At 48.4% G+C, this 21568-nt stretch overlaps 2 protein-coding genes across 2 annotated transcripts; both read right to left on the bottom strand.

Annotated features, from left to right (window-relative positions):
• Nucleotides 1-120: 120 nt before the first annotated feature.
• PtA15_16A117 (uncharacterized protein) lies at nt 121-1145 on the bottom strand (the record flags this gene model as incomplete). The annotated part of the gene is made up of 6 exons (XM_053163775.1): nt 121-193; nt 266-283; nt 372-577; nt 772-796; nt 862-892; nt 1112-1145. The coding sequence occupies 6 exons, from the start codon at nt 1143-1145 to the stop codon at nt 121-123; spliced, it is 387 nt and encodes a 128-aa protein (XP_053027766.1).
• Nucleotides 1146-14047: 12902 nt separating this feature from the next.
• PtA15_16A116 (uncharacterized protein) lies at nt 14048-14460 on the bottom strand (the record flags this gene model as incomplete). The annotated part of the gene is made up of 2 exons (XM_053163774.1): nt 14048-14179; nt 14269-14460. The coding sequence occupies 2 exons, from the start codon at nt 14458-14460 to the stop codon at nt 14048-14050; spliced, it is 324 nt and encodes a 107-aa protein (XP_053027765.1).
• Between the last annotated feature and the right edge of the window lie 7108 nt (nt 14461-21568).

Genomic DNA, 21568 nt, shown 5'->3' with positions numbered 1-21568 from the left:
GAGGTACAATTTTAACGAGTCGCTCAGGCAGGTGTGTGACGAGGCTAAAAAAACAAAGAGCAGGGCAAGAGCTACGCAGGGGGCTGGTGACGTTTGAGAACGATGGTGGGGGAATAGGGCTCAATCGGTCTGACAACGTAGAGGTCGGGTTGCGTCGATACCAAACGTGTTTTCCCCGGAGTAAGTGACATACCTGGAATCACAATGACAAAATACAAACATCAGCTGACAATTGAGACAGATAGCATACAAGGAAAGCACGGACAAGAAGCCATCTTCATCTCTATAAAGCGGTAAGCAATCATTACAAACGTAAGAAGAGTCAGTGTGGTTCTGGGCGAGGGTAAAGAACGGAGATGAGAGCGACAAACTTGTGTTCCTCGTATATCGCACTCATCAAAGCAGCCGTAGGGGGCAAGACCTCATCAACAAAGATGAAGATTGCTTTCTCAGGTGCCAATTTGATCCGCTTTCGGATCACGTAGACGAATTGACCGACCGTGAGGTCTGACGGGACCAGATACTTCTTCTTGTCTATCGTCGGAATGTCCGTTCGGTCCGCCTTTTCACAAATAACCTGTGGTGGTTTTTATTTGTTTGGTTGGTGGGTTTCGGTTGTGGTAAAAATGAAAGATTGGGTGGATGACGAAAGCAGCGTCAGTGTAGGCCAAGAGAGAATAGTTGAAAGGCGTGTAGGTTTGAAGGGTTGTGCGGGGCACAGAGCCCGGGTTGGAAAAGTTTTGCTTGGGTTAGATATGGACATGTTCTTACAGGAATTCGATCGGGGTATTTTTGTCTGTATCGAAAGAAGAGTCAATGAACGAGAGGTCAAGGAGGAATAGAAAGGTAAGCCTAGCTTACCGAATTCTCTCTGCCTCGGCCTTTCGCTTCTCTGCGGGGGAAATAAGTAGAAGGAAGGAATTTGGCGGTTAGACAGATAGATAATCGAAGTTGGGAGAGGGTGTAAGGGTAGCCAATGATGAGGGCTGGAGCGGAGGGCATGAAGGCCTTCTTGGTAAAAGCACAGCTGATTTTCGATGGAGAAGAAAGTGGGGCTTGTTGGGGTAGTGATGGCTGGCAGTGGAGAAAGAAGTGAAGCGGTGTTTCTTACCGAATGGATGTTCGTCTTTGAATTTGGACCGCATGTTCTTGGTTCTTCTGGTGTCCTGAGATGCTAAGCCTGAGTTTCTGGATGTTGTTGTTCGGACAGTTTTCCGTTCCTCGTACTTCGTGTGCCTTGAGTGTGTCGATGGTCCTTGTCTTGTCTCTTGTTGGTTGGTTTTGGGTTGTTGGCTGGCCGAGGGAGGGAGACGACAATGTCCTGGGCCATTCTGCCCGAATATTAAATGCCAATCCGAGGTTTAGTACCGAAGACTATGGACTTACCTGCGAATCTACATCAACTCATGGCTTTCGCTGTTTTGCTTTCTCTCCGACCGTAGATATCCCCGAAAAGACTCCATCATCACAAAGGCTTCCCTTGGAATACATACGTAACCGAAACCCTGCGTCTACACCAAGCATCATCCAAAAGAACCCTCTCACCTCTCAACTTGGTCTCTTGATGTGTCATCCTGACGTAACCATCTCCGTGCGATTCCAAAACTGGACCCCCAACGTCCAGCCGCCTGTATGTGAGTTGTGCTATAAACGTGTTGTGATACAACCGCCGTCATTTTGTGCATGCCCCCGGAATGATGGACGGCGGCCTGGTTCGGTTGAAGTGCACAGCCTCATCATCTGTTTCATGACATTAATCCTCGCAGGTCTCGGAAGATTGTTGAACTGGTCTGTCCCCTAGATTGAATCATCGGAGTCATCTTGTCGCTGGCCAATTCTTTTTTGTGATTTGGCTCCGATCTAACACCAAGTGACCCAGATAACCTTATAATGAGAAAGGGCCAAGTGTATTGCTATCCGCGGTGCGGAGTTTGCTGAATATCTTCTGTGGGGGCGAGGATTTCTCACTATGATTGAGGCACCGTCACATTGCCTGAGTTGTGTAAGGCCTTCAACACCCTCCTTGTGAGGATTGAAGAGATCGCGGCGAACATGGCCAGATTAGAGAAGAAGGTAGAGACTCTGTCCCTACCGACTCCTTCTAACATGATGGACCATACCACTGCGAGACCTAGTAACTTGCCTCTCAAGCCAGCCCCTCCCTACTCGGAGAAGGCCGCTAGGGTTCCAAACCCTGGCTTGCCGAAGAACTTACCGCCGCCCCCCCCCCCTCTTCATAGATCAATAGATTTAAATTAGATCAAGTGGTGATCGGAAAACGGTTTGATCAACCAAAACCCTTCCAAGGTCTGACAGCGGTGGTTATCTGCCAAGAAATCAATGAAGCGCTGTCCTTTGCCAAGGCCACCATTGACAGCGAACTCATTAAGGTAAAGGTGGTGGCCCAATTCCCCAACGGCGACGTCAAAATCTACACCAAGGACAGAGGAGCAGCCAAATGGCTCCTTGTTGACAATCATCTCTAAAACATCTCTGGAATGTAAGATCTCGCCCAGTCTTGGTCACTTCTCAAGTCACTCACCCGGTGCTCTTGCACTCCTGCCCCACCAGTTTTGAGGCAGCAAACAAGGAGAATGTAGAGCTTTCATGCAAGCAGAATGAAATTGATCCAAAGGAGATCCAGAAGATCCTTTGGCTCCTGAACCCCAAAAGACCTGGTAAGGCTACAAGCACTCTTCTAATTCATTTCTTTGATAGGTGACTAGCCCTCGATATCAAGAGAGCCGGCCTGCTACAACAACTTAAATCTGAAGGGGTAACACTACCTTCAGGGCCCCAAGCAGTATTATAACTTCTTGAAAGTGGGTCATCTAGCTCATTTGTGCAAGGAGAAAGCTCTCTGCTCCAAGTGTGGAGCATGTCACAACTCTGCTTCATGCGAAGGAATGGAGGACTCTAATGGATGAAGAGCTGCGGGGCACCTGTGAGGACAGTGATAAACACCAACAGTCAGATGAAACTCAGGTTGAGGCACACCTATGAGGACAGCAATAATTTTGTGAGCTACACCGCAAACAGTCAGATGAAACTCAGGTAAAGGCACACATGTGGAAGACTGGGTGAAGATGGAATGAGTGGATGATTGTAGTAGAAAAGAAGAGATGAATGATGAGAAACAGAGCGACACAACAACTAATCTATGAGGACAGCAATAATGCTGTGAGCTACAACACAAACAGTCAGATGAAACTCAGGTAAGAAGACAACATGGAGAGACAAGAGAACCAGCAAAGTGATGAGATATGATACTATAAGCATACCTGTGGACAACTGGGTAATAAAGACGGGCTTGGTACCAATTAACTCTGGGGGGAGATCTCTCCAAGAGAATCCCCCTACTATATATGAGGAGAATTTGGACTCAAGATTGAGCCTCTTCTTCTCTTAGCTTCCGGCCCACTGTTAAGCAGGCATAGTACTCAACACCGCACATTGTGCTACTCGGCACCCTCAACTCAGCTTTGCAACTGGCTGAGTGCATTGCCAAAGTATCTGAAAATTTATGGAGAACTGAAAGTGCATTTCTCTTTAGACATGTTGTTCTTAGGCTTGTAGAGCTAGTTACAAGATTATTAAGCAGGCAAAAGAGTTTTACCTGAAAGCAGTGCGAGTGGCTGCTGCTGACTTAGAGGTTGAAAGTAAGAGATTGTGAGGGCCGTTTTCTGCGCGTCACCGTTGTGCCGTTAGCCGCTTGTTCCCTCTTCTATATTTTAGGGAGTAAGTTTTCTCTTACTTGGCCGGGTTTTTCCTCAGGCTTGAGCCTTTAGCTGAGGCGGTCCGATAGAGATGCGCTTCCTACGCTTTCTGTTGAACATAGTGATTAGCTCAGCGTCTCTTTTTCTCGGCCTTTGTCTCTAGCTCAGGACCTTTCCACTTACTTATCTCCTTTCCTGTTTGGTTGGGAGTGTTTGTGGTTTGAGTCTTGTTCTTGAGTTCTGATGCTGCAAGTAACACGGTCGAGCGTCTTAGCCACGACTGATTAGTTAGCTGGACAGTTCACTCTCACTCACCTTTGGTGTTGGATGTGATCCTGTCCAGTAACGACGATCAACGGTGCTTGTCCGTTTTTTTGATCTTGCTGTCCTCGGTAGATGTACCTGCTATCATCAGAGTTGATGAAGTCAGTTTTCCATCTCCGCGGGCAGCTTGGGCTGCGGAAAGAGGTTTGCTTTGCTTACCTGATTCCGCAGCTTTTGTGGTTCGCGGCGCTTTCCTTAGATTGCGCCGTTTGCCAAGGTCTGTATTCTTACAGTATCTAGGGCCGCCCTCATTCCGGCGGCGGAAAAGGCGGTCCCTGGCAAACCTCTGCGCTGTCGGAGCTAACAGAGGGTTAACACCAAGACTATCACTTGCTATAATGGTCTATATCAAATTGACAAAAAAACTCATATGAAGCGTCTGAGGAGTGAGAGCTCCGCGATTCGGGAAGGAAGAGATGAGGCGCGTATAGCAACCTTGGTTCCCTTTGAGGCGGGTGTTTGCTCCTATTACCGCGCATGAAACCAACCTCAGTCCTGATCACAGTGAGCCTTCTACTCTCAGCCTGCATGGGCATAGGCCCAATCTACTCTCATGATTCCACCATTTGTGTGGACTGAGGAATGTTCTCATTTCCCAGCCTCCTGTTTGTTTTACTTTTTCAGCAACAAATTATTACGCTAGTTTCCTAGATCTTGGTTGCCTAGGGTGGCCTGGGATCTATCCTTACAGCTCCCCAAGTCATCCAAGTGTGTTAAAGGTTGCTTGCTACCTCTCCCCTCCTTCTCTGCTTTGGAGCAATCACCGTGAGCAGTGACGGGAGGTGAGAGTGCTCACAGGAGAGACTCTTGTCTTTGGTGAGACGTATGACACTCCTCCTGCTGGAGTACTAGGCAAAAAGTTCTGAGCCCAATGGGGGCAAAAGTTATCCTGCTGCGACGGATCAAGATTGGCGATTTGGCTGAGTGAGTTGGTTCCGGGACGGATCATCCCAACTGGTACCCGCTATGTGCCCCTCCCAAAAAGCTGTAGCGCAGCCATAAAAAGCTGCGTTACGGCTAAATGTAGCTCACAGGCGCTTTTTTACCCGGTGAAAAAACACAAGCGCAACGCAAAAAGCCGCGCTTTTGCTACAAAATAGCGCAGCGCAGCGCAAAAACGCTTTATTCTCACTATTTGTGCGCTACATGCGCTTTTGCGCTGAAAAAGCATAGCTGGGCAGCAGCCTCAATGCGCTGCAAGAGCGTCTCTGCGCAACAGCCTCAATGTGCTACATGCTCTTTTGCGCTACAAAAGCGTGGCTGCCCAGCAGTCTCAATGTGCTACATGCGCTACAAAAGCGTAGCTGCCCAGCAGCCTCAATGAGCTACAGGGGGCTACCAGGCGCTGGAGGCAGCTTGCCTCATATGTACATATGCATACTTGCTTGGATATTCATAACCATACCCAGTGAGTTTTCTGAATGTCAGACTTTGATTGATGGGTCTCATATCAAACCAAATTTCAGGTGGAAAAAAAAATATCACTAAATTCAGGTGGTTTTTTTTTCCCAATACCCCATGAACTACAAAATAACAGCTACCTCCCCCCGCCGGAAAAAAAGTGTAAAAAAAGCGCTTTGAAAACGCTATAAAAGAGCGCAGCGCGATTTTTTCAGCGTTAGCGCAGCTCTTTTGCGCTATTTTATGGCTATAAACAGTGGCTAAAAAAAAGCAAAAGCTATACGCTTGGCCAAAAATGTGCAAGCGTAGCCCCAACAAGCTGCAAAATAGCGCAGCGTAGCCAGGCCAAAAAGCGCTGCGCTACGCTTTCCGCAGCAAAAGCCTTTCACCATTGTTAATCAGAGGCTCCTGCTGGCTTCTCAGGCTGTACCAGGCCCTCCGCAGTCCGAATCAAGGGATTTCTGACAAGATTGGATTAGGCAAGCTTCAAAAATGTCTTGCCATACGCCTGTTTCCGGGAGGCTCACAAGTATTCATGACGGACATCGACAGAAGTGTCTGTCGGTGTTTGTTTTTCCCAAGAAAACTGCAAGAATTGGGCGACGAGGGTGCCAAGCAATTTTTATGCAGATTGATGCTGCCACTCTGGAAGTGGGCGCGATGTTGACCTTGTGGCACTCTCGATTGTTATATTCCCGCAAAACGCTGGAAGTGATATTGCTAAAGAGATAAATTGACATAACTATACGAAAATAATGTGCACCAGATTCTGTTCGAATAGTAAGTAAAAAAACTGCTGCCGTGTTTCAAGGTCCATTGTTCTTGTCGATAGAAATAAGTGAGAGAGGATTTTCTCTTTCCTTTGGGAAAAATGCAGACCTTTTAGGAATGGAAAAAGTGGCAAGAAGGAGAAGAGGATGATCATCGAACAGAGACCAAAAAACAAAGAAAAAAAAAAAACATCCAAAAACATAATGAGTGGTGATAAATAGTGTAGCATATGGTATTTTTTCTTCTTCTTTCATGTCGTTCCATTTTTTGTTGTCGGCGAAGTCGGATTCAAGAGATATGTTGAAGTCCGCCAGATCCAAGCAGCAGGTATATTGGATGAAACAACTCGGTCCAAATAGATCCTTGGAGACAAGTGAAGATTCAGTTTGGAATCAAAGCAGAATCACAGAAGCAGCCTTATGCTAAAAGTACCTACCATCCACCTTGCGCCAGTGCAATAGAGCCTTAAAAGCAACTCATTGGGTCGTTACAACCTCCTTGCCAATTGAAGTCTCCAGTGTCGTCTTCGAGTATCTTTGGCGTACCACGATGAGCCGGTTTCATCGGACCCGGAGCGCCAATGATTCCCTGCAAGAGGAGCAGCGCGGATAAGAACAGGCAGAATTGCATATTGTTGTAAGGGCAAGAACTCTTTTAGGTAATAATAATCCAAGGGTCGATGGGACTGAGTAAAAAGGCTCTAATAGTTAGGTGGTTGACGGTGATAGATAGATGTCTTGGGTGGATTGGCCTGGAGGAAAAGTGGAGAGGTGGATTCAGCTGGGGTTCTTATATCTATCTTCAAATGCTCTGTACTCCGCCAATCGGAGGGTACAAACCAGCCAGAGATCGGAGAATCCAATCAATTGTGAATCACCCTGAAAGCCATCCCCGAAAATGAATTGCACGCCACCTAAAGGAATGAATTGTGACTTGCTAGCATCTGTACACCAATCATATTGCACCACCGGAAGAGGACCTTACATATATCAAGCTGTACCGAGATCATCAAGGCCTCTCGGCGAAAGCGGCAAAGCCTTGGAGGGACAGACCCGTGATAGTACTAGCCTCGAGCATTCGCATTCGTTTGCTAAGTTTTCGGGTTAAATAAGCCCGGGTTTGTGGGCAGGTTAGCTGACGAGGTTGCCTTCAAGTGGGCAAACGCATTCGTTCGGTCAGTTTCAGGCTAAAGTGCGCTGAAATGAGTCGCAGACCGCCCTAGCCTGAGGCTAGATTTCAGGTTAAGGCTCGCTAAATTTAGCTGACCTTAGCCTGAAATCAAACCTGAGGCTTGTTGACCCGGGGTTAACCCGGACCGATGCGATTGCCGCTCGGGTTAAGTTGCCCAAAATCGTCGACTTAACCCGACGAATGCGAATGCTCTAAAGGAAGGTCTAGGTCTAGATTAGTCTAGATCTCCGCTTTTCCCCCCTGCCTCTCGGCGGGCGAGACATATGATGATAGGCCGAATTGTGTTCAAGGACTGAAATGAATGAGCCACCGTCTGAATACCATTCGTGTAAATCATCGAAACTCACCGTAGCACATGCTCGACAGTTCAACTGTATATCACTTGAATTCATTTGCATTTTTGTGGTGAGACCGAATCACCGGCTGGTTGAAGCCAAAGTTGAATGTTTTCTCGAGAAACGTTCCCAAATGTTTACGTCTCAAGGTTGGAAAAGACAGTGGAATCACCGAATATCGATCAACAGAAGTATAGTATGGAAAGTCGTGACATCCACAAAAAATCTACCTAAATACAAAAAAAAACTTGGAATGATGTTCATGTTGGGATGGCTTGTTTCGGGAAATATATGTATCTAGCCTCCGCAATCGCAAAAAAAAACGTATGTTGTATCCGTCCTTGTTCTTCCCTATCTACAGGTTGTTGCGTTGTAAGACTCGAAAGTGGTTTTGAAACCCTTTTGCTGAATGGAGAAGGGGATGAAGGAGTTGCAAGCTCTGCCCTTCTATACTACCAGCTACAAGACTCACCAAGCTCAGCTTGGTAAGTTTTAATTAGGTGATAGGAGTGGATGCTCAAGATGAGTTTGTTCGAGACACCGTATAAAGAGTTGTTATTGATATATAAGGGTTGTTATGAGTATAGTTGTAAGTTGTAAGTGTTGAGAGTACAAGGTGGTGAGTGAATCACTGATCAGTAATAAACTGAGGAACCAAATTGGGGGGGGGAGAGAGCTCCTTATATAGACAAATGTGAGGGATTTTAGCTCCAGGGCAGCCCCAGTGAGGGATTTTTGCTGGCTTGGGCTGTGTACAATTTATGCAAGGAGTGCATGCATGATGCAGGGAACAATGGCATGTGATGCAACAAAACCAAACAAAAGTGGAGGTGAAAGTTCTAGACTGTGGAGAACAATGGCACAGACTACAGGGGCAGTGCGGAATGATGTAATGCAGATAGCAAACAAAGGCAAACTAATATATGCAGTGGAGATACCATGGAGTAGGGAAATGTATGTGTATATTGGGGAATGACAGGGTGCTACAGGTGTTCCGGAGGGTCTAACTTCCAGTGCAGTGGAGCTCCAGTTACGCTTTCAGCGGTGACTAGGGGTTAATTTGGCTGTAGAATCTGATTAAGGGGCCTGTTTGGTTGTATCTTGAGGCCTTCTATGGGTGAAATATACTAGTGAGAGAAAACTTTTGATTTTTCCCATTTTGTATACCACAGCGTGCAGAGAAGATATACCACAAATATCAAACCTGCTTGCCTTCAGCGCTCACCAGTGCTGGAGGGACTGGTCAACATCCCTTGTTGCCCGTTGGCCTTTCAATACACAAGGATTCAATAACAACAAAGACCAAGAGACGTGAAAAGCTGGTACCTTCGTAAGCAGTTTGATTGAATTTGGGCTGGCTCAGCCCTACAACACGGCTTGCTCTGCCTTGTCACTGTAACCCTGCATGGATACCCAACCACCACTACCAGCACTTAAATATTACATAAATGGACAAAGCACGGCTGCCCTTGCCCCTCACAGCTCCTCACCCCTCATCGTCCCTTATCCTAGTACTACTAGGCTTCATAAAGCCAGTCTATCTTACGCAACCACATACTACGTACTAAACGAGGACGGTACCTCAAAATTACTTGCATTCGCAACCATACAACCCAGTAGGGAGGAGCCTCTCGGCGAGCGCCAGTGGATCAAAGACTCTCCTCCTGAAGCAGAGAGGAAAGCATAGGAGAGGCTGCCGTGGCAGGTGTGGAGAAGGGGTTTGGGTTACACCCTCAACTCGGGGAGAAGCCTGAGCCTACACGAACCCCCACACTTCGACCTATACTTTCCGCCCGAACACCGCAAGAAGTATACCTCATTGCCAGTTAGATTACATTGATTTTTAAAACCTGCAAGGCTGACAAAGGCTCAGCGAGTCTTTCCGGATAGAATCTCTGACATAAAAACCGCCGCAGGATGGCTGCCAATTAACCAAAGTAACTCTAGTAGCAAAATTCACAACGAGGCCACCCGACTGCCAAGCCTGTGCCCGGCGTATGCATGTCGCTGATTTTGTTATTGCCAGGCAAAGAGTGGTAGCGTTCAATCACGTGCCCGTGAGCCAAGAAAGTTACAGCTGCTGAGTTTTAACCACGCCAAATGGCCCCCCAGCCACGTGTCATCAAAAGACAAGACCGTGAAGGTCTCCCCGGCGTGACCAGTGAAACATGGAATAAGGGCAATGGTTCAACTACGGCCGTCAAATTACAAAGACCACTTGCAACAAAAAACTCCTTAAATCTTCCGGAAGTTCAATGATCAACTGATGTTTCACATCTTGGCCGGAGCGGATGCCCCTCGATAAGGCGTCTGCTGTATTATCTTTGGAGGTCACTCTTTTAGCAATCAACTCCACCCCTTCTTTAATCAACATCTTCTGGATCAATATCCATTCGCCGTTCGCGTCGATGTCTCTAGTCTTCTTGTTATTAATCCCGTTCTCTGTAGTCGTATTGTCGGTCCAAACGACCAGAGATTTGCCCCTTTGGTTTCTGAGTTTCAGAGCCATCAGAAGGCCAAGTCGCACTGCAACCGTCTCCAGGTAAGATATTTGTGTTGATTTACTTCCAGGGTTGTGGAGCTTGAATTGCGCCCAGTACTTCCCAATCAAGACACCTATCCCAAAAGATGTCAATGCATCACCCACCCACCCGATGTCAATCGGTGGTCTGTAGTTGATTATTCGAGTGTGTTCAAAGTTGTCCAGGGTCGTCTTCCACACCCCTAAATCAGCAATGACGTCTGCCGGCGTATCGCGCAGAGCCTTTCGATATTGCCAGGACATTAGCCATCGGTACAAGGAATTCAGGTGACATTGTAAGTGCGGTAGAATATAGGATACATGATTGAGGCGTCCTACTAGAACTTCCACGTCTTCATAGTCGAAACGGGAACCCTTTATTAGATACGGCAAAATCTGGCTTAACCGTTTTTCAATTTTCCCATCTGGCAGGCGTACTGTCTTGTCTACTCCGTTCCATACAAATCCTATGAATTTTTGCTCGGCGCTGAAAGGTGAATACTTTGTCTTGTTTGTTAATACACCCATTTCTGTAGATTTCATTACTATCTCTTCCATATCCACCGGCGCCCCTTCAACCCTGACAAATAAGTTATCGTCCACCCATCTGAATATTGTGACCAGATCGAAATGATTCTTCATGATAAGCTTCCACACATCTGCCGGCCTTCCAAACAATCCGCATCCGGCTACGCCCCCAAAAGTGATCCTCGTGTCTACTAGAAAATTTCCATTGAATTCCTTCACCGTCAAGTATTTCCATTGGGACATCTTCGTGGGAATTTGCCTGTAAGCTTTCTCCCAATCAAATAGGGCTAGCTCAAGGGGTCGAGCATCCTCTGCAAAGAACTTTGAAACACGATTGAAATCATCCCATGTTGTTTCAAAATTCGACTTATCTACAAATGAGTTCACCGATGGTACCACAGGATCATTTTTTGGAAATGATAAATTGTTTATCGGTCGAATTGCACCGTCGTTGTTTACCACCGCACCCAAAGGATTCGATTGGAAGAACCCAAAATGCGCTATCATTTGATCTTGTGAGAAAGGCCCAAAAATCCTCATGGCTTTCAGCTCTTTCTTTATAGACTCTTCAATTTTCGGCCTCGCTTTCCCGGAGGATGCGTGGTTATCTGGGGTAAAGCAATCCAAGTTTCCCAAATTGTGATCTGGAATACCTTGATCAAAGCCGCCCCTGAATCCTAGTAGCACGTCTTTGTATTCCGGCAGTAAGTTGCTTTTCGCTAGTGCCTCCTCCCACACCAATAAATTCATCTCACACCGAATGGAAGTCGGTAAGACAGACAAATCAACTAGACTCGTGACATCACTGTCAAGGTTAAATTGCGGTAATTCCTTGACCAAAGATGTACCTTTCGACCAGCTATTACAAATGTAAGCGAAGTAAAAGGATAGGTGTGACAAAGAAAATAGAAGTCAGGATTTATATGATGCCATACATACTAAATCACAGACAGCACCTTGTGCAATATCACAAGATTTGTCATTCATACAATTGTAATATGATTACAGCGATGAAATGAAGAATAAGCAAAACTAAGCCCACTAAGATTCTTTCTCCTTGGCCGAGGACAAATGATCTTTCTTTTTGAACGACCTAGAAGGACCTTGATCTCTCCCGTAGCCGCCACGCTCACGAGAATAGCCTCCGTGATGATTGAATCCGGAGTCGTTGCTCCTGTGATAATCATAATCTCCGTATCCATGATCTCTTGGCCTTTTATTGTAGCCGTCTTCTGATTGTTGAAAATCGTTATAACCCCCATAATCTGAGTTACGTCGTTCTTGAGACCATCGTCCTGATCCTCTCCCACAATAGCCACCTTTTCCGCGATTCGAGCCCGAATCGTGCTTCCATTGATCCTCATTTACTTTTTGAATCTTGACGCGTGGTTTACCGGTGTTTGGATTGTATCCGTACTTCTCACCCCCAATCGCATAAGGATTATCCGTCTCATTGTTCTCGCCTAACGTTAGAGTTATTCTCCAAGCCTCCCTCTTCACGTCATCGCAATACATAGAAATATCAACCGCTGAAATCGCCCCCGACTCCGTCGCCACCTGATATGAGAAAGCATTCTGCCTCACTATCATATTGTATCTGAATGCTGTCATGAAGCCTTCTTCGCCAACAATTTTGTCCACGTTCTCCTTGTGTAGCAAAATCCACTCTGCGAATTCAGGATAACCGTACAAGTCTCTGAAGGTAATGTAGAAGTTCCGATGATTCGTCGTCCATTTGCTAAATGACTGAGACCACTCGTTAGGGTATTCGTATCCGATGTAGTTTCCATCTTTTTCATCCCCTTTCGATCTCCTATTCGTATACCATTGAATGGCATCCCGTTGCCAGTTCTTGTCAAAAATAGTTAAGGGAATCGGACCTCTGAATTCTCGTATGTTACGGTCAAAATATGGGGTAAATCCGACATCAAAGTGTTTAGGAAAGGAGCCTTTAATGAAAACTATTGACGTCTTATCGGTGGATTGTTTTGCTATGTTCAAAGCTGGATTAACCGCATCGCTTGAACTAGCTCTGAGAATGTCTGGCTTATCTGGAGCGTTCAACGTAGAGCCCATCTGACCGTAAATTTTAAGAAAGAAGTCTGCCCCGTTCTTATCTCCTTTTTCAAAGGCTTCAGTCGCTTTATTCCAGACTTCTTGTCAAAGGGTCTTAACCACTGGGGCTACCATCATAGGTGGTGGTGGGTCATTGGTTACGGTCGGTGGGTTGTTGGCTTTGCCAGATGCTTTGGTAACGTTGACTTGACCTGGTTCGATTATGACCGGCACGTTCGACAAGATAGCCTTATATTTAGCTGCTACGTCTTCTTGCGCATCCTTCAAAGAATTCGGTATCTCTGGATTTGACATCATCATTGAGCAAATTAAGAGTGAATAATCCGATTCAATTCTGCTCTCAGCAACTTTGAGGCATATGCTAACCTTTGAAACTATCCTCACTATCCGAATCGTGAGTTGTCTCTTTATTTTTATCGCTAATGCCAACTCGACCTTGATGAAGGTTTTAAATGAAGCAAGTTATCAGCTAACCAGCTACTTTGGTTGCTTAATCAAATAGGAGAACTAACTACTTAAGTTCTCCTGGATCGCAGGTCCTTCGACTACTGCATGATCTTCCGCGTCTAGCGCATTCAGGCCTTGGACTTGGATCGCGGTCTGATTATCTGGTGCTTTGTTAAGCCTCTTATTCGCTCTTTTAACCATCTCTTCTACCATGGCCTTCTATCTTCTTGTTCGATGTTAGAATACTTCTAGTATGATTTGTCCGAGTCTTTGTCCAAGTTTAAGTCCCCCTTTGTCTGAGTTCTGCCCTCGCTGGTGATGAATGTCCTCGGTGCTATTGATGAAGTGTGATTGCTGGGATGAAATGCGATAAGAGAAATGAGTTCTGCTATGTTTGATCAATTATCGGTTGTTTGTATGTTTGATCAATTATTGGTTGTTGTTCGTGACAAAGTGAAATCGAAAATCTGAAAATAGCTTGCGGCGGTGAGCCGTGGAGAGACTGCGAAGAGAGTGAGTGAGATGAACGGTCACAGCTAGGGTAGTAGGAGAAGAAGTTGGGGAGGCCAATCCGGAATAAGAAGTCATCATTCAATCATGATGTCGATATCAAGGGAATATGTAATAAACCACAACAAACTAAAACAGAATCAAGCAATAAGGAGAAACTCGACAAGTAGGTCAATCACAACTAGCTTGAAGCGAGGCGCAGGTCTTGTGTGGACAGGGGGGGCTCTTCAAGCTCCGAAGCCATAGAGGGTACGCCCTTGGCGCTTGAGGGCGTAGAGGACATCCAAGGAGGTGACGGTCTTGCGCTTGGCATGCTCGGTGTAGGTGACCAAATCTTGAATTACGTTCTCGAGGAAGATCTATGGTTTTGGATTTGTGAATGAGGAAAGAAATGATGGATGTCAAGACCAAGGGTAAGATGAGGGACCAAACTGAGCCACTCTCTCACCTTGAGAACTCCCCGAGTTTCTTTGTAAATCAAGCCAGAGATACGTTTGACGCCTCCTTGACGGGCAAGTCGACGAATGGCGGGTTTTGTGATACCTTGGATGTTGTCTCGCAAGATCTTACGATGACCTGGAGGAGATGATGTGTCAATGTCGCGCAGGAAAGAGATACATATCAGAAGCTGGATAGTCATGAATGCAAGGAAAGGATACTGACGTTTGGCACCTCCTTTGCCGAGACCCTTCCCTCCGCTTTTACCTCTTCCAGTGTGGAACTCCGTCCGTGCCAGGCGGCAGCAGTTGTTGGAGGGGAAAAGTTTGGGGATGCCCTCCGGGGATTGGTCGAAGAGGAGGATGGGGGATCTGAGAGTGAAGAGGTATGAGGGGTTTTGATTTACGACGGCGTTGAGCGCGCGTCGGCGGGGTTGTATTTATTGAAAGGGGAGAGGAAAGAAACTGAGAAGGATGAGGAAGATTCGGGAAGAGGAGATCGTCGAGGGGCGCCGGAAGGCGGGATCAGAGTGAGGGGGATCAACAGAGAACGCCACGTGCGTGATAAGAAAGTGTCCCAGATCGTCGGGACAGATAAAGCTCAGAGTGCTTGGGAAAGTGATGAATATCAATGATCAATTGAATTCTGATGGAAAAACTGGTTCAGAGTGTCTCCCATGCTGTCCCATCATCTAAGTTCGGCCAGAACTTAGACTCCGGGCGCAGCACGCAGTGGGACCTTCATCATACACCCGCGCACGCCGCAAACACAAAGAGAAAGAAACAGACAAAAGAAAAAAAACCAAAACAAAACAAAACTCAAACAAAACCAACCCACCCACAGCTAAACCATCCAACACGCGCAGATAAGAAACAAGACAAAACTAGACAGTGGTAGAAACAAAAGAAAAGGAAGAAACTGGGAAAAAAAATGGACACAACACTATATGGAGGAGAAAAGAAACCCTGCGCACCCAACCGCGCACCGCCGCGTATTCTGATCTTGACACCGCGTGTACCGGGCTGAACACCACATCTCCACCACGCTTACAGTCTGTCCCTAGACTGTTCGTCTTCCTCGCCGCGCGCCATGAAAAAAGAAAACCGGGGAAAGGGGGAAGAACCTAACAGATGCCGACAAAAGGGAAAAAAGAGGGGCCGCCACGTTGCTCACGAGCGTGGCATAAAGTAGAGTTTCGAAAATACTAAGAGCATCACGCCCGGAGGTGCATTATTGGGTGGAACTTACTTTTGTTCCCCAATGCCTCCGCGACCATAATATTTCTTCACCTGGTCCCCGGCGAAGCGCCGCTTGAGTTCGACGCCATCCAACTCAGCCAACACGTAGGACCCGCCTCGTACTTGTTTCACGACGCGATACAGACCGTTCCATCTGTGCGCGAAGAGCTGACCCCACTGGATCTCGAGGGAACGGTTGTATGCCAAAACCAAATCGCCAGTCTTCAGAGGAGCTCGCCTTTGGCCTGCGTGCTTCTCCTCCCAGTACCGAACAGCTTCGCCTCTTGACTCCATCATTTGTTGATACGCCTTCTCACGGGTCTCTTCGCTGCGCTCCAATTGCCTAGAACGCGCCACTAGTAGATCGGTGGTGTCCTGTACACTTTCCCAGTCCACCCCTAAGTAGGATTCAATTTCCAAGTCTAGCGGAAGGACCGCACGCTGACCAAAGACCAGTTCATACGGAGAGTAGCCAGTGCTTCGCTTAGTTGAAATTTGGTCCGCGAACAAAACCAGCGGTAGGAATCGTCTACAGTTCTTGCCGCTCTCGCCAGCAAGTTTCACTAGCGCGGCCTTAAGAGGTCCATGGCCATGCTCGACCATTCCCTGACCCTCCGGGTAGTAAGGGGTAGAAACTCGATGTTGCCCAGGTAGTTTGCGTAACATGTCAGCCAGGGCTCCACCAAACTCGGAGCCTCCGTCAGTGGAATAGGATTGCGCTAAGCCATAACGCATGGTCCAATGTTCGTGTAGGAAAGCGGCAACCGCCTCAGACGTTAAATTGTTAAGGATCTTCGCTTCGACCCAGCCCGAAAAATCGTCCCTTGCGATGATGAGGTACTTCGCGCCGCTGGCCTTCAGGTGCACCGCGTCCATCGAGACGCGGCCGAAAACAGTGGATTCGCCAGTGGGGTAATGTACCTCCTGCGGCCGCCGAAGATCCTTCTTTTGGCACGCATCGCAGCTTTGACACCACTTCGTCACTGTTTGCTTCAACGCTGGCCACCAGAATCGTTCAGAGACTCGTCGATAAGTTTCGACCACGCCCCGATGGCCTAAATCTTCATGGAGCTTAGTCAGAATCGCGTCCTGTCTTGATGGGATGGTGACAACTATTTTGGGCAACGGAGAGGCTCGCTTCATCAACCTTCCCGCTTGTAGGAAGAACTCGGATGATTTACGCTTTAAGGCACGAAATTCTTTAGCATTCATCGCGCTAGGCTTCTGCAGGGTAGCTAAGAAACTTTCCAGTGTACGCCAAAAACCCTCCTGATAGCCCGAGTAGACGTCCTGGGCGCTTGCAGCGCTTACGCGTCGAGGGTGGATGAGAGCCTCCTCCTCATCGAAATCTGACTCAGGTACTTCTTCGCCGTCCTCCATAGGGCGCCGAGACAGTCCGTCCGGCATTGTGAACGTCTTGCCGGGTCTGTGCACGATATCAAATGAAAACAGCTGGATAAACGAAACCCATCGAGTCATCGGGGCATTCGGAAGGCTGGGGGCATTAATCATCTGGATTAGCGACTGTGCATCCACGAGCAGCTGAAAGTGCTGCCCCCAAAGGACCACTTGAAGCTTCTTTAAAATTCTTGCCACGCCGCATAACTCAAGCTTGGGTTGCGAGTATCGTGACTCAACATCGGAGAATAAGAGGGATTCGTACAAAGCTGGTCGATCGAGGCCATTCGCGTCTTCCTGAGTGAGTACTGCGCCCGCAGCATGAAAGCTGGAGTCCACGGCTAGCTTGAGTTTTCCGGCCGCGGGTCCATAGTCAATCTTTACCAGTACGATGTCTTTACCCACAATAGTCTTAAGTTTCTGAAATGCCGCTTCACACTCGGCCGACCAGATCCAGTCTGTGTCCTTCCTTGTCAAACGGCGCAAAGGTAAACAGATTTCGGACAACGAGGGAATAAAGACCCAAACGTATACCACGACTCCTAGAAAACCTCTCACTTCAGTAGCGTTGACGGGGGTCGGCCACGAGAGAATTTTGTTGACCTTTGTGGCGGCCATCTTGCGTCCCTCTTTGCACACAACGTGACCGACGATTTCAAGCGCGGGTACGCAGGCAGCAAGTTTAGACGCTGACACCGTGAGCCCGCTCTCCTTGATCCAAAAAAGGATTCTTTCCAGCGTGGTCGCGTATTCCCAAATGAACCGTCGAATCCCGCGGTGCCAGGGAAGCGTCTCGTTATCATAGTCAGAAGCCGGGCCCTTAATACCCCCATCATCAATAAAAATCCCTGCGTGATCGGGGATTTCATCCTGCAGTATCCAGACCATTTGCGCCTGATACACTGCGACGGAATTAGTAGCGCCCTGAGGTAGACGCGTGAGCTGAAACCGGCCGAGAGGAGTATCAAAAGTCGTAAGAGGGAGGGAGATGGGATCCAAGGCACGCTCGTCGTAGCCGCCCATAATATTGCCCAACCCGTAGCATGCTCGACCGGCGAAAGATTCCACGAATTCCTCAGTGGCGGGAGGTACTCCTGAGTCTTTGATAGTCACTTTATTCAAGGGCTGGAGGTCGTGAACAACACGCAATTTACCGTTGCTCTTAAGCACGCAAAAGACGGGGCTAGAGTAAGTAGACGTCGACTGCTCGTACAGACCATTTTTCACACGCTCCCGTATGAGCCGAATGAACTCATCGAGTTTAGCCGCAGGAATAGGAATCCTTTTCTTCTGCCAGGGCTCGTGCTCAACTACTGGGATGATATAGGGAAGGCCGTAAGATTCTTTGAGCAACCCCCGCTCCGCTTCCGTAAAGGCAATGGACTTGTTGCGCTCCGCCAGCACGTTCTTGATCAAATCGAGTTCATCCGGCCACAACCAGCCGTCCGGTCCGAAATTAACAACAGCTAGCCTCTCCTCTGTCACACGTCCTCTGGGAACAAAAGGGCCCGCTAGTGCTCGAGACAAACCCTGGTAAGGGTCACGTGAAAGGGGTGGTCGACGAAGCGGGGGATTTAATCCTTGCGGCATTGGAGAGTTAATCGGCTTAATCTTCTTAGACACCGGTTTGTACTTGGCCGCCAAAGTCAGATAACCTCCCTGGCGCCAAGATTCCGCCAGCGCGCACTGAGATCTAAAGCAGAGCCCCGAATTCAACATCCGCCACGTTCGATGCTCCGCAGGACTCTCGAAAGGGGCCTTTTCTGCGAAGGTGAAAGAAGCAGCCGGCGCTTTGCTCACGAATGTGGCACGAAGTAGAGTTTTTGAAGGCGGAGCGGCATCTTGCCCGGAGGTGCACAATTGGGTGGAACTTACTTCTACACCAAACTGCCTCCACGGTGGACCAAATCCCACCACACCTCCATCACCCGCTATCTCCCATAACAAACGCTTCCCCTCGTTGCGAAGCCAACGCTCCAAATCCGCCTTGCCAAAGCCTAAGGATGTGAGGAAACCAGAACCAAGGGGGCGGCTCACAGAAGTGGCATGTAATGCTAACGACGACGCGTAGTAGAGCCCGGAGGTGCACAATCGGGAGGTACTTACTTCTAATCCTCCCGGCCTCCGCGGAGCAAACCTTTCCTCCTCACTCGCCTCGCCCTCAAAATCCAGGAGATGTAGTTTACCCTCATCACGGAGAGAATCCAGTATAGAAGAGTCTAGTTTTCCCTCATTGCGGAGGCGGGTTTGAACTAGTAGATTATTCTCCTTTCGGAGACGTGCCGGAAAGGTTGAAAGACCACCTGGCGTATAGGAATGGAAAGAATTTTGGGTGGGGCTCACGACTGTGGCGCACGGTAGAGTTTTTGACGAAGAAGCGGCATCGTGCCCGGAGGTGCACAATTGGGAGGAACTTACTTTTAATCCTCCCGGCCTCCGCAGATACCCTGATTCCTCCCATTTACCCCGCGCCAAAATACTGTTCTCGCCGGAAGTCTGCCTTGATCCAGAGGCGTAGTCAAGAACAAAAGAAGAAGGAAGAGTCGAAGAAACACCAGAGCCGAAGGAAACCGAAATGTTTTTGGGTTTTTGATGCTTATTTAAGTGTTTTTGTGAGTTGATATTTTCTGAAACCTGATGACAATAAGAAGGAGAGTAGGGCCAGTGAACCTCTTGAAAATGAGTTGATTCAGCGGCGCGAGGGCGAGGTTCTACATTAACTCGGCCGCTTTCTGAATCAACTTGACTCATAAAAAATGATGACCCTTGATTGGGTCATCGCGAGCCTTTCCCTTCCGAGTAAGGATCGCCTTCTTGCCTTGGCCTGGGAAATCGCGCTCCCAGCGCCCAACACTAGTCGAACAAAGAGACAGCTCGATCCGTCTTCCCGTTGAATCCGGAAGCAAAATGCGCTCGCCGTGGTCTGCCAAAAAACTGAGAGTAGCGTCGAAGTCCATGAGGAAGGGCCGTCCCAGAATCATTGGCCCTTCCATCCGGGTTATCCAAAAATGGCACGGTCCTGAGACTGACTTCCCAATTCGAAGATGTACGTCCTCTGCTATTCCGACCAGCTCGCAAGCCTGGTTGCCAATCCCGTAGACCGCCGAGGTGAAGTTAACTCGCGGGCTAATATTGAGTTTGTTAGCCATGGCATCAGAGATCAAATTTAGCTGAGATCCAGAATCCACTAAAGGAGAGACGTTACTCTCCTCATCGCCAGCCAGACATGCCAAATAACCCAACGGACACGAATACAGTCGCGGCTCGAAACCATTGCCGGCGGTCTCCAAACCCTCCGCCAATGTCCCGGATGACACCTTCAACTCCTCCGACCCGATCTCGACACGCCGACGAGAAACCCATTTCTTCATTCCTTCCGCGACGGAAGGGGCGACAGCAAGGAGCTCCGAAACCGTAACGTTAGGCACCAACAAATCAAAGACCTTCTTGAGCATTCCTTCAACCGCGTTTGGATGGTCCTTGGTAACTCCGCGCTCAAAACGGACCTTCGGCGATATGGTTGGAGGCTTGGCTGGCGATTCTGCAGGGACATCCTCCATAGGAACCAAATCTGCCAGTGGAGCAGCCGGAGTGCGCTCAAAAAGCTCCTCCTCCATATCCGATCCCTCCGCGTCTGGGCCAGCATCGGGTGCCGTAGCCTTCTTGGCAGGACGCCGAGCCGCCGAAGGAGGAACCGTCGGAGCCTTGTAGGGTCTGGGCGCTTCATGCTTGCGTCGCGCAGGATCGGCCTCGTACGTTCCAGAAAAGGTCTGAGAAGAAACCGCCGGGGGATACCAAGGATTCAAAGAACCACACGCTGCTCGAAATTCCTGAGCAGCTACACTTGCCGATGGTTGGGAGGGAAAAGAGGCGACCACATGTCGAATCGGCCTTGAGGAATCAAAAGGAATCAGCGCCCCGTTGGGCAAGAAAAAGTTATTGCCCTTTTGTTCCACGAGATTTGCTTCCTTATCTTTTTTTAACTCAAAACAACGTCCAGTCCCATGGCCTTCACGGTGGCAATAGTAACAAACCATAGGACCGCGCTCCTTCAATGAAGACGCGCCTCCAGAAGGAACCGCGGCGCTCGAAAACTTCTTCTTGATCCGTTGCTCGAAGGACTGAAGCATCTTAGAGATATCATCAACGGTGACAGGAGGGTTTTCAGATGTTGCGGGGGCTTTAGGTCGGCGATCCTGCTCAATTTTCTGCATGATATCGTTTGACTGCTGAAAAGGAGCCCCCGAAACTGGCGACGACGACCTCGGATCCTCAAAAGTCAAGGCTGTTTGGCCCTTCATGACCTCAGCGACCGCGGTCTTCAGAATCTCAAAAGTCGGGAGTTTAAATCGATTATCCAAGGTGGTGATCATTGTCTTGGCCTTGATCAGATGGTCCCTGACACGCTCCTGGACCCCAGGCGATAGAGATCTATAGTAAAGAGTTCGCACTTCCTCCACTGAGTCGATGTGAGCCTTGCGGAGGAGGTACGACTGAATTGGCTCCCAAACACGACGGAAATCCTGATAATCCACGACAGACGTGACTCCTCCTTTCGAGATCCACGACTGCACCAGCGCCTCCAAGTCCGGAAGAGTAAAGCGCGCCGTATCAACCTGCCCCCAATACGCAACCATGGCCGCCTTGAGAGATTTCCAATTCGGAGGATCATAG

This window comes from Puccinia triticina, chromosome 16A (genome assembly GCF_026914185.1).
Source record: "Puccinia triticina chromosome 16A, complete sequence".
Lineage (NCBI taxonomy): Eukaryota > Fungi > Basidiomycota > Pucciniomycetes > Pucciniales > Pucciniaceae > Puccinia > Puccinia triticina.
This window is presented reverse-complemented; position numbering and strand designations above follow the sequence as displayed.